The 12,185-nt window shown below is 35.4% G+C and overlaps 2 protein-coding genes across 4 annotated transcripts in view; one reads left to right on the forward strand and one right to left on the reverse strand.

The window, feature by feature from the left end:
* LOC121313065 (programmed cell death protein 6-like) overlaps positions 1 to 4,533 on the forward strand; it is a 29,267-nt gene extending 24,734 nt beyond the window's left edge. The window contains exons 3-6 of one of the 2 annotated variants that reach the window (XM_041245203.1): positions 1,028 to 1,072; positions 2,191 to 2,358; positions 3,767 to 3,876; positions 4,433 to 4,533. In XM_041245203.1, the coding sequence (XP_041101137.1) occupies positions 1,028 to 1,072; positions 2,191 to 2,358; positions 3,767 to 3,876; positions 4,433 to 4,531 (422 nt within the window). In that variant the 3' untranslated portion in view covers positions 4,532 to 4,533. The remainder of the gene's footprint in view (positions 1 to 1,027; positions 1,073 to 2,190; positions 2,359 to 3,766; positions 3,877 to 4,432) is intronic. The other variant, XM_041245204.1, reaches the window with a different exon arrangement.
* LOC121313063 (ankyrin repeat and SAM domain-containing protein 6-like) overlaps positions 4,534 to 12,185 on the reverse strand; it is a 32,300-nt gene continuing 24,648 nt past the window's right edge. Inside the window, exons 12-16 of one of the 2 annotated variants that reach the window (XM_041245200.1) lie at positions 10,801 to 10,990; positions 9,872 to 9,939; positions 8,404 to 8,520; positions 7,830 to 7,926; positions 4,534 to 7,330 (exon numbers count right to left, since the gene is read on the reverse strand). In XM_041245200.1, coding sequence (XP_041101134.1) covers positions 7,281 to 7,330; positions 7,830 to 7,926; positions 8,404 to 8,520; positions 9,872 to 9,939; positions 10,801 to 10,990 — 522 coding nt within the window. In that variant the 3' untranslated portion in view covers positions 4,534 to 7,280. Of the gene's footprint in view, positions 7,331 to 7,829; positions 7,927 to 8,403; positions 8,521 to 9,535; positions 9,618 to 9,871; positions 9,940 to 10,800; positions 10,991 to 12,185 lie in introns of those variants that run through there. The other variant, XM_041245201.1, reaches the window with a different exon arrangement.

A 12,185-nucleotide genomic window follows, 5' to 3' on the forward strand; every position in this document is an offset into this window, starting at 1 on the left:
CCCTATCTTCAAAGCGAACAGCCTGTCAATCAAGCTGTGTAAGTAAACAGACAAGTCTGGCAGGTTCGCAAAGGGCTTGACTGTCTCTCTACTGTCTCTCTTTGGTGCAGTTTAATCGTGGCAGTGAAGAAGAGACACATAGTGTGAAATATTTTTTATATTAAACTCACAAAATAAATTCTCTCATGCAATCTGCCATCAACATTTCAAAACTGCACACATGAACATCAAATATTAAGCTTTTGAATGAATGCTTCGATAGTTTGAGAATCCCTGCACTAGGACAACTGAACATGTCCAGGACCACTAGGACCATCGAACTTCATGTCCAGGACCACTAGGGGAATCAAACATAGCCAATGGAGGCTACAAAGGGGTTCATAACATTACATAATATTATTACTACAGTGTATATACAGGTCTTGGATAAATCCTGGTTCAATCCAGGATTCATAGAGGCTAGTATTTTGTATAAAAAGTATAATGCAGCGTAACTTGTAAGCATGTGATTCATCCAGTTATTCTTTCAATGGATTTAAGAGATTCCGAAATGAAATACAACACCCTGTATGCCTCAACATTTATATAAAGTATAAATAATGAAAATTACATTTGTTACAGGAACATACCCCTTACCATGCAGGGTAAAATAAACTAGGTCCAAAATTAAAATGAGTGATTTGGCAGGGGGATTTTACATTTTCATAAAGCACACTCATGAAGAATTACATTTTTATAAACTAATTTATAATCTACACGTCTCAGGGTGTTATTTGGTCATTCCTCATCATTCTAAAACTGATAGAGCACAATATTATTACAGGAAAACAAAAAGGATATGGGTACAGGTGGGTATGTTAGCAATATACAATGTGGGCTGGTTGTTTTTAAAAGGTTTTTAAAAAATTAAATAAAATCTATTTTGCCCTCTTGAGACCTCCCTTTCCAGACTCTGAAATTAAGCTTTTGTTAAATAAATGTTTTTATAATATTCCCTTTTAAAGTTTTTTTTTCTTTTGTTTTTTAGGAACGTGGACCCCCTTTAATCCAGTGACAGTCAGATCAATCGTTTGTAAGATTTTTATTAACATTAATGTCAGACAGTCACATGTGAGACCCGGGGGGGGGGGGGAATGTTCATATATGTTCATATAATTAATGGTTACACTATGTAATACAATTTTTGTTCCTGGGTAGTAAGTGTTATTTCCTAATTGCTTATGCCTCAAAAGTATATATGGCTATTATTCCCCACAAACTTTGCTTTTGTGACCAGGACAGTGATATTTCAAAATATCACTATTTCCAATGGGAAAACTGACAAATGTTGTCTTTTCGTTCACATAAAGTCAGAAAAAAACAACATATGAATCCAAATTAACACGTATTTATACTAAAGTAATACAAAAATGACTACAAAAGATTTAGAAGTGAGTAGTTTTTCGAGATTTACGATTATACTGTAAACACAGTATAATTTACAATATAACGGTGTTATTTAATCAACCAGACATTGCTATTTCATGTTTGTTTTTTTTTTTCCCCAACCTCAATCGCTTTTTGTGATCAATTGTGTCTGTATATCCTTGAAGAGCACTCGACCACTTATTTTGTTCTGGTGTAGCCAAGGTATTGTAAACAACTTATTTACAAAAAAAGCAGCAACATGAAAAAGTTTAATTATTGTTAAAGTGTTTAAAATAGGATAGAGTAGAATATACTGTCCCACTTTGACTGCAGTCACAATACGGCGAGTGTTTGTTTACTGTAATAACTTGAAAGACTCTGCACTGAAATGTGGCTCTACACATTGAAATAACTACTACTGGGTTGTTGTTGTTGTTGTTTTTTTTTTTTTTTTTTTTTTTTTTTAAAGAAATGCACTGACCTGACCTGATCAATAAATCCCCCAATGACGGTGCCAGTGAACAACTCTGTTATTGAAAACACACAGACATTTTCCTTTTTAACAAAGATTTTATTCTGACTCCTGCTTTCCATATTTTTCTTTTAAAAATCATGTTTGTTTTTATTTTTCAAGGCTTATGTGTAAAGGGTACACTTGCCTTTTTTATTTTATTTTTTTTAATTAATATTTATTTATTTTTTAACTGCATTGTATTTTTCCCTGTATGTTAAAGCAGTCAAAAAAAAAAAAAAAAAAAAAAAAAAAAAAAAACTTTTCTTTAGCCATGTTTGACAGGGACAACAAAGGCGGAGTGAATTTTAATGAATTTTCCGGTGTATGGAAATATATCACTGACTGGCAAAACATCTTCCGAACATACGACCGAGACAACTCTGGGCTGATTGACAGAAATGAACTCAAGCAAGCATTGACTGGGTTTGGTGAGCAAAGTAGGCTTTGGTATTTGCTTGTACTAATATCAATTAACTGTGCTCTTATCATGCTAGCTATTCAGGGTAGCTAGGTTATTGACAGCCAAGCAAAGTGACAACACTAACTAATAGAAATACATTTCTGTTACTTGTAAGATATTAGTTTTTGCAGTATAGCTCTTTTATGAAGACAGTTTTGCCTCTGTTGTACTTAGGGGTAATCTTTTGACATTCCACTATATTACAAAATCATCTTTTTTTCTATTTATTTATTTATTTATTTTTTTATATACTGCAGCCTTACTCCCATCTGGCAAAATGGTGGTTTTAGCAAAGTCTTCGTTCAGGGGACTTATATATATATATATATATATATATATATATATAATATAATATATATATATATATATATATATATATATATATATATATATATATATATATATATTTATATATGTGTGTGTGTACATGTACTAAGTCCAGTTACTAGGATCTTGAGAATGATTTTGAGACACAGCGAAAGGATTTCTGTCCAACAATTTTATTTTACTAGTTTGCAAAGACGTTAACTTGATGTCCTGTTGTATCATGAATAACAATGTAAAATATGTAACCTTCATATATATTAAGATTCACATCCTGAATCCCTTCTCCAGGTTTAAAAAGATAAAAAAAGACCTAATTATTTCTTACTAATTCTTCTTATTGTTAGTAGTATTTTGCAGTAGCCTATCCTGCTCAATTAACCGTTTGTCAGCGGTTATGTGATTGAATAGTTGTTAGATTGCCTTTATTTTGATACCAAGCATGTTCCTGTATTACTCAGCAGATTGGATTAATCCTGCTGTAAAGTGTACATAATACATTTCTGGGATAGTTTTTCACCCAATTCTGCCATGTCGACTTGCAAAATCAATTACTAGATTTTACATGTTGAGTTTCCATATACAGCGTAATATTTGTGTGTAGTTGATAGCATGTATAGAGTCATTTTAAGTAAACCGTGCTTATACCCCTTGCATGATGTTATTGTTGTGTGTGTGTGTGTGTGTGTTTTTTTTATATACCAGATATTTAGTAAGGGATATGAGTGAGGGAATGGACAATCAAATCTCCACCTCGAGTCTTTCTGTAAATGATTCGTTGCTTCCATAATTTGTGTCAATACTTTACATATAAGTACATGGATAATTCAAATGTTTAAATATTTATATATTTATTGAGTTCAGTATTAAGGAGGGTTTATAGAATTAACAGGAAAGTCTATACAAATTATGAGATGTGGAGAAATATGTGTTTGTAAGATTAACATTGATACTGTGTTTAATTGAAGGAAGCTACCACAATGCCAAATGGCAGTGTTTCTCATAGCATATGCTATAGTCAGTGTAAGCAATGATGACAATTTTCCTTCCTTGATTTTAAGGTTATCGTCTTACCGATCAGTTCTATGATGTTCTCATTCAGAAGTTTGACAGACAGAGAAAGGGGCAGGTGGCTTTTGATGACTTTGTTCAGTGTTGTATTGTACTACAGGTAAGTGCATGCTATTTTAAAGAGTGGCTGTCTGTGTATCCCTGACAAGACATGGAGATTCAGTTTAGCATTGGTTCTGTATCATGTGATTTCATCTCTCAGACGGGAGATTGTAAATGTTAGCACAAAAATATGATTTGACTTTTTTTTTCACCATTTTGAATAGAAAACCTCTATTATAACATTGCTATGCAGTTGGGAAAAGGCTTTTCCAGAAACTAAAATCAGTCTGTGTGTTTGCATTTGAATCACTGCAAAATCTAAATCTGATTTTATTTTGTGTTTTTTTCATAAAACAAATGTTCAGTTTTCCAAATAAATGTTGCAATCTTTTCAAGAAACTTAAGTGAAAATGTAATCCTATAAATTCACTCCTAAACAAGCATGTTTTTTGGGGAATGTTGAAAAACGGTTGCAACATATTTCAACAACTACTGAGTGATGTGGAATCTTTACATATCACTCTGATAAATTCAGTTATTTAACAAGTATTCTTAACAGGCAAGACAATGTTTCTTTCATTAACATGTATATGATCAACATTGTGTGTTTTCAGAGGTTCACAGATGTATTCAGAAGATATGATACAGATCAAGATGGCTGGATTCAAGTGTCATATGAACAGTACTTATCCATGGTCTTCAGTGTTCTATAGAACAAACAGTAAATACTGGGACCAATAACTGTGTGAAATGCCAAATCTGAAATGTTCACCATGTTTATAGCACCCGTCTAAGGAATTTAAAAGGCGATTGTCAGCACCTGATGGCATGTACATTTGCATTACAATTTGCATGCAAATGTGTTTGCAGCATCAGACATTACAGACTACAATATTAAGACATATCTGTAAACCTTTGCCAGAAGAGATGATAAGTACTGTGAAAGTAAATTTAAGTCAAATGCCTGCTTTAAAGTTACTTGCCACAGTTTAACCTATTTGGATCTTCTATGAAACTAATAATTTTTATACCATGAATGCTTTTAAGCAAACATAAGCCATTTAGGGGGAATATGTGCTTTTATATATTTTTTAGTTTTAATCTTTTTCATTATGCATGGTGCCTTATATAAAATTACGAAATGTAAATTTTTAAAATAAAATATTGATCAAGCTGAAATCAGAATGTTGTGTCATCCCAATTGTGTAGAATTTCTGAAGCAACTACTCGCCTGATTATTTTATGTTTTTTGCAGCTATGTACCATATTCCTTTGAATTTAAGAGGCAGCCCAATCCCAACAGCTCCCCCCCTTCAATTTGAGGAAAAAATAAAACATCGAATAAAAGATGCCTTTACAAAGATAAAGATACAACCTCAATTCTGCATATAAGAAAAACATGAATGGAGGCAGTTTGTGGCAGTCTGCTGTCACACAGAGCATTGCAGTTATGTGCCGATCTGTCCAAGCTGGTACTGTTTTGTTAGAACTCAGCCTAATAATGAAACCTTGAAATTGTAAAAGCTTCTCTTTGAATTGCTCAGAAAGCTAATGACACTGCTTTGAAAATGTCTGCCTGTATGTCATGGATGAATCGAGATCGGGCAGTGACTTTTTTTGTTGTGTTTTCTTGGCAGTCAGTCACATTGCTGTTTGTGTACTCGGCCGTCTCGTCGTTTGTTGACAATCAATATATGCTAATTTAAGACACAGGCCGTTTTTGAGACGGAAAAAAATAGTTTAAAAAGTGCGGCTTAAATTCAAAGGAATACAACAAGTTTTTCATACAAGTTTAGCACAGACCCAAAGCTCTTTAACAATGGTCCACTGAGTAGATGCTGGAATGTCCCCCTAATAGCCATAAATGTGTTTTTTTTTTTTTTTTTTTTTTTATTTAGATATTATTAGCCCTTCTACATATTGTAAAAGTCCAGGTTTTTTTTAAGCAATGCATTGTGTGTGTGTTTTTTTTTTTTTTTTTTTTAAATCTGAAAATGAAGGAGCTGGCTGCTGTCTGTTTTGAAATGGACATGCATGTAACACTTCTATAACACTGGATACAGTTTCTTGAAAGTGGTTTGATTTTTTGCAGTGTGACTATAAACAACAATTACCATAGATATTCAGACAAACAAGATACGCAGCTTTTAATTATGGATTTCATGAATTATTATGATATTAATTGCACATTCAGTTAACAGTAAATACAGAAATTAGCATATTTCCATAAATACCAATGTCAGTTTAAAAATTGTGACGCACTTACCGAAACAGCCATCTTTTTGTTCAAGTTTTTTGTAATAAACAAAACCAAATTCATATAGGACATACAGAAATAAATGTGATTTGATTAAAATAAAGTTTAAAAGTAAAACCTTAATCAGTTTATCTACTCTAGTTATTAGTATACTTTTTACCTTCTTACAAAAGTCATAAGTACAATAGAAATGGTTAAAATATGGTATATTGGCATATGTAAGTTATTTTTGGATGAAAGGGAAGTATACTTTAAGAGAAATAATATATCAATAATTGAAAAGACAAAACACTGATCCTTTTTTAGTTTTATTTCAATAGATCAGAAAAAATGTAAAAGGAATAGCACATTTTCTCTGATTCTCATTTACTCAATGTTTTGTTTAAAAATTAAGTTTGCTTTCAGTCATTTGCAGCTATCCAACAGAAGAAAGGGCTGAACAACAGTAAGATAACTGTGTCAAACCAGGATGACCATGGAAAAAATCCAATCAAACAGGCCATGAATATGGGTCAGCAGCAGCAAACAAGGAATAGTTAGCAAAAAGGAAGGGGAGTCCATCACAAAACAATAATGTTACAGAACAGTGTCTCTTATAATACTGCCATATGTATACTTGTATACCTTCATCTGCAAAATGCTTCAATAGTTCAGTTATTTCATCAAGTTATTTTGATGCTCATATTACATCATAGCATTCCTGTGGTTGTTCTTCCAGGGTGTGTTTCAAAGGCTATCTTCTGCCATTTCACTTAGCTGCCTAGGATCACTTGTATCCTGCTAGAGCCTGTCTTCACTTGTGCAGGTTTCTTCAAAAGAACCCTAAAAGACCAAATCCATGTTTTCCAACAAGACTGGCATTTTTAGTTACTCAGATTACCAACATCACCTCTTCATGTTTCATATTATTTGTTATTATTACTGTGATGTTTTATTGCAGCACATTCCTTGCAAAAAAATGTTTTAAAAAAAAACACTCCTGCACCTCCTGTAGGCATTACTTGTATCCCATAGACGTGGCGAAGCCTAGGTCCTTTTTCTTGTCGGCATGCAGTCACTTTCTTCAGTGTCTTCCTGCACAGTCCCATGCACTGAAACACTGGCGTTGAGAAGAGCCAGTCTTGCTTTCACCTGGGCTCAATTTCCCATAACTCTATGATTTCACAACTCTCCCCCCTCCCCCAGGGGCTTGGTCCTATTGAGTGTTACCTCTTGCTGGACGTCCGAACTTGTTGTCTAACCCAGCCTGCTGGTGCTTTAGGAAAATCATACAAGTTAAAATGCATAGAATTAGTTGATTATTTGAATGTATTGAGAGGCAAGAAATAACTAGAAATTAAATTTATTCTCAACAAAAATCCTCTAGCATAATCTAAGTAAAATGGAAATGTGAAAAAAGTCAAACATATTATGTTTAAAAACACTGGTAATAAAAAGGTTAATGGACTGGACCCCACCTGTAATGGAACTAAATATAACTATACCAACTATAGAGACCTTACAGCAAAACATGTATTGTGTATCAGTGGTATGGCAATAGGTTAAAGCAATGTGGTAATAATATGGTTCTTTTTACTGGATAACACTGGTAATACAACTTACTGTATGCCAGGATATCAAAGAATAAAGCTGTTTATCAAACATTAGGACAATAATTCAAAGTGTACTGTCTCTATGCATCTGGAATTTTAAATGTCACACAACCTTGACTTTAGAAAGCTTACATACAGTAAGGTACAATGCATGCTACTTACAGCGAGGATAACCAGGTGGTCGTGGGTTGCTGGCACTGCTCCCAAAGGAAGAATGGAAGTTGTGAATAGTTTCTTGTAAAATCTGCCTTTCTCTGCCCTATAAAAAGAAACATAACATTTACGATACATTTTGCCATGGACCAAGGAATACCAAGATTCTTGCCTCTTAAAAGTATTTTATTCAATTATAGTTTTTGTTTGATACATGTTGATGCCTACTCAACCATAGACCTTAAAGTTCAACCTATACAGACAGGGTTTTTTAGATCACTTTAAAGCACTGGGGAATTGCCTTGGTGAAATGCATGAAGTGGTTTTAGTATCTAGAAAGTTATTGCCAAGGTATCTATACTGACTGGCAAACTCACTATGTGTAAGTATAATTTAATCATTGTATTTTGGTATGAACTTTTCTCTTAATATCTTCTTGTTTAAAGAAATGTGATTCATTGGAATACATGAACTGCCCAACATGTAACTCAGCCAATAGCTGTGTAAACATAAGTGTTTGATTGAACCCAGTGACTTCCTCTTGCATTCACCACATTGCAAGTATTTGAGATTTAAGGCATACCTTTCCAGCATTTAACTCTGAGATGGCTGCTAAGATTTGCTGTCTAGGTCCATCTGTTTTTATACCCAGCTCCTTCAAATCCCCATCACTGAGTGTGAGGAATGCTTCCATGTCCACCTGCAGAAACAAATTCCACACCCTATAACCAAGCCATTACAAAAACTAATACAAAAAATGTGTTGTTGAAAATATGCTTAAATAAGGAATCAAGTCAGGACGTGTAATTTGAAACAAGATAGAACCCAAACTGTGCCCTTCATGCAGAAAGAGCGGTGGAGAAGGTTATGAAACTGTATGATGGAGTTGGTAATGTTAGTTCCAGTTACATATTGATAACTACATGTTGGAGACTCAGTAGCTCCTGTTTCATAATCTCTAAAAATAAAACTAAAATAAAAAATAAGATAAACCTGGGGTGTGGGTGACCAGAAAAAGTCTTGCATTCTACAAAATAAAATACAGAATATTCCTACAAGATTTATCTTATTGCGACTCAAAAGATTTATGTTCATTAGTTTTCCCTTCCTTTTGAATTACTGTAAATTCAGACCCAAATAAATCAACTCGTACATTTTGGGAAACAGTAATAACCAACAGAAGAAATCTACATTATAACTTCGGCCTCAAATGGATAATAATAAGAGGGGGGAGGTGCAACCCAACTGCAAATACATGTATTTGTCTTATGTTCTTGTCTGTGATACACAAACGCCAAATGAAAAAAAAAAAAAAGTCAGACTTCAGCTGGGAGTTCATGATGCCATGTTCTTGTTTAAACAGCAAAATGCCCTACATGATTTTAGAAAGCAGTTCTGAGAAATGTAAGAAGGCTGTAACCTTATGAGAAAAAAAAAAATGTATTAAAACATGCATTGGAGGTTATTTTTTAATAAAACTTATAAAGATAACAGAATTGATACTAACGGCAACAGCTTTAATACATCAATTAGAATTGGGATAGTTCTGATTTAAGTAGATATACTGTATCTGGTACTATATTTTATATCTATATTTTGTTATCTCAGTTCAAGCTGACACAACATATTTTCTGCAACATCTATGTATCTGGTAACAACTCACTACTGAATGAAGCCCTGTTCAATTAGGACCAATGAACGAACCTGCCACTTACCAAAATGAGGCCTTCACAGAAAACAGAACAGACTGTTGAGGAGATTGCAGAAAGACAGCACAGGAAGAAAACAGAGGAAGAACTAGAGCAAAAAGAAAGATAAGTGCTTCGATGATAGGCGCCAAGAAAGCAAACATGAATGTACTGTATTTGCATTTTTACAATAGTCAATGCGAAAAACACTATTTAAGGAATTATGTTGGCAATTTTAATGACTTGCTAAAAAAATGAGAATAAAGTAACAGGAAACAGACAAACAGAATGCATGTGTTAAGAGCTTTAGAAAAGAAGAAAAGAACAAAGTCAGCAGCACAGTCCTCTAATACAATCACTCACCTCCTGCTCTTCAAATATTGGTTGGTATTTCTCTAGAGAAAGCTTCTTTAGGATCCCAGAGAGTTCATCTATAACAAAAAAACCCCACAAAAAACACAGCTGGATAACTTCAAATGAACATATGGTCGCAGAGTAAAATGCATCACACAATACATTTTCTCTCTCAAGTTCTTTTATGCTTCCTCGGTGGTCCGAAGTCTAGGTGTTAAGTTAGGCTAGGTTATTGTTTTACACAGATACCTTTACAGTGGTGAAGGCAGGGTTCTTTCACCTAAAGAAAATCTCTAGAATCTGTCCTTTCCTGTGTCCAAGGGATGCTGAGATCCTTGTTCAAGCCTTTGTCACTTCTCGCTTTGATTATTGCAATGCCTTTTTTGCTGGTCTTCCAGCTCATTCTATCAATCGTTTACAGTTGGTACAAAGTGTAGCAGCTAGAATCTTGACAGCCACCAGACGGACTGAACACATTACTCCTGCTCTTGTGCATTTCCATTGGTTACCTGTCTGTTCCCATGTCACTTACAAGATTCTGCTGCTGACATACAAGCCCCTTCTTATAACATGGACCTTCTTAGTCCATACATCCCTGGGAGACAGCTTAGGTCTTCGACATCAAGACTTCTTAAATGCATTTCACCTAAGTGTATTACTCTTGGTGGGTGCAGCTGTATTTGTGTTGCCCCTTATGTACCTGTGTGCCCAGCTGCAATTGAAATTCTACTTCAGTTTCTCAGTTTAAAACTTCTCTCAAAAGACCAAAATCATTGAAGAATGGTCATGCATCCATCGCTAAACAACAATTTAAACACACAGCCACCCAATTCAGGCACATGGTGACCTTTTCAAGCATGTCTGTTTTGTTAGTCCTGGTAAAGGTTACTCAGGGCCTGAATGGGGACCCTGAAAGCTAGTATTTAGAGCTGTGTTACCTTCGTCAGTGATAGTGCCACTGCTTGAGCCTCTGCTACTCTTGGAGCGTCGATTGGAGGAGGAGGATGATAAGGAGGAATCTGCATGGGGGCCTTTAGGCGTGGGGGAGGGTGAAGGGGTCAGCGTGGGAGAGGTGCTCTTGGACGTGGAGGATGTCCCAGATTGAGGCCTCTTACTGCTGTCTGATTTCTGCAAAATGAAGGATATTTATGATTACCTCAATGCTGTAAATCAATGTACAGTGTCTTGCAAAAGTATTCAGACCCCTGACCAATTCTCTCATATTACTGAATTAGAAATGGTATATTGAAATTTCGTTCTGTTCGATATTTTATTTTAAAACACTTACACTCAAAATCAATTATTGTAAGGTGATATTGGTTTTATGTTGGGAAATATTTAAGAAAAATAAAAAACTGAAATATCTTGCTTGCATAAGTATTCAACTCCCACACATTAATATTTGGTAGAGCCACCTTTCGCTGCAATAACAGCTTTAAGTCTTTTGGGATAAGTAGGTACCAGCTTTGCACACAGTGTCAGAGTGATTTTGGCCCATTCTTCTTGGCAGATTTGCTCCAGGTTGTTCAGGTTGGTTGGACGATGCTTGTGGACTGCAATTTTCAAATAGTGCCACAGATTCTCAATGGGCTTGAGATCAGGACTTTGACTGGGCCACTGTAGGACATTCGCCTTTTTGTTCTTGAGCCACTCCAATGTTGCTTTGGCCTTGTGCTTGGGATCATTGTCCTGCTGAAAGGTGAATTTCCTCCCAAGCTTCAGTTTTTCAGTAGACTGAAGCAGATTCTCTTGCAGTATTTTCCTGTATTTTGCTCCATCCATTCTTCCTTCAATTGTAACAAGATGCCCGGTCCCTGCTGATTGGAAGCATCCCCACAGCATGATGCTGCCACCACCAAACTTCACTGTAGGGATGGTGTGTCTTGAGGCATGGACAGTGTTAGGTTTGTGCCACACATAGCGCTTTGAGTTTTGGCCAAAAAAAGCTCTATCTTGGTCTCATCTGACCACAAAACCTTTTCCCACATCGCAGCTGGGTCACTCTCATGCTTTCTGGCAAACTCCAGACGTGCTTTCAGATGGTACTTTTTGAGTAACAGCTTCTTTCTTGCCACCCTCCCATACAGGCCAGTGTTATGCAGAGCTCTTGATATGGTTGACTGGTGAACCATTACTCCACTCCCAGCCACTGAACTCTGTAGTCCTTAATAGTGACTGTCGGCCTCTCTATGGCTTCTCTCACAAGTCTCGTTTGAGCTCTGAGTTTTGAGGGACGGCCTTTTCTTGGCAGTGCCTGGGTGGTGTGATGCAGCTTCTACTTCCTGATTATTGATCCAACTGTGCTCACTGGGATATCCAAACA

This window comes from Polyodon spathula, chromosome 3 (assembly GCF_017654505.1).
Source record: "Polyodon spathula isolate WHYD16114869_AA chromosome 3, ASM1765450v1, whole genome shotgun sequence".
In the NCBI taxonomy this organism is placed as follows: Eukaryota; Metazoa; Chordata; class Actinopteri; order Acipenseriformes; family Polyodontidae; genus Polyodon; species Polyodon spathula.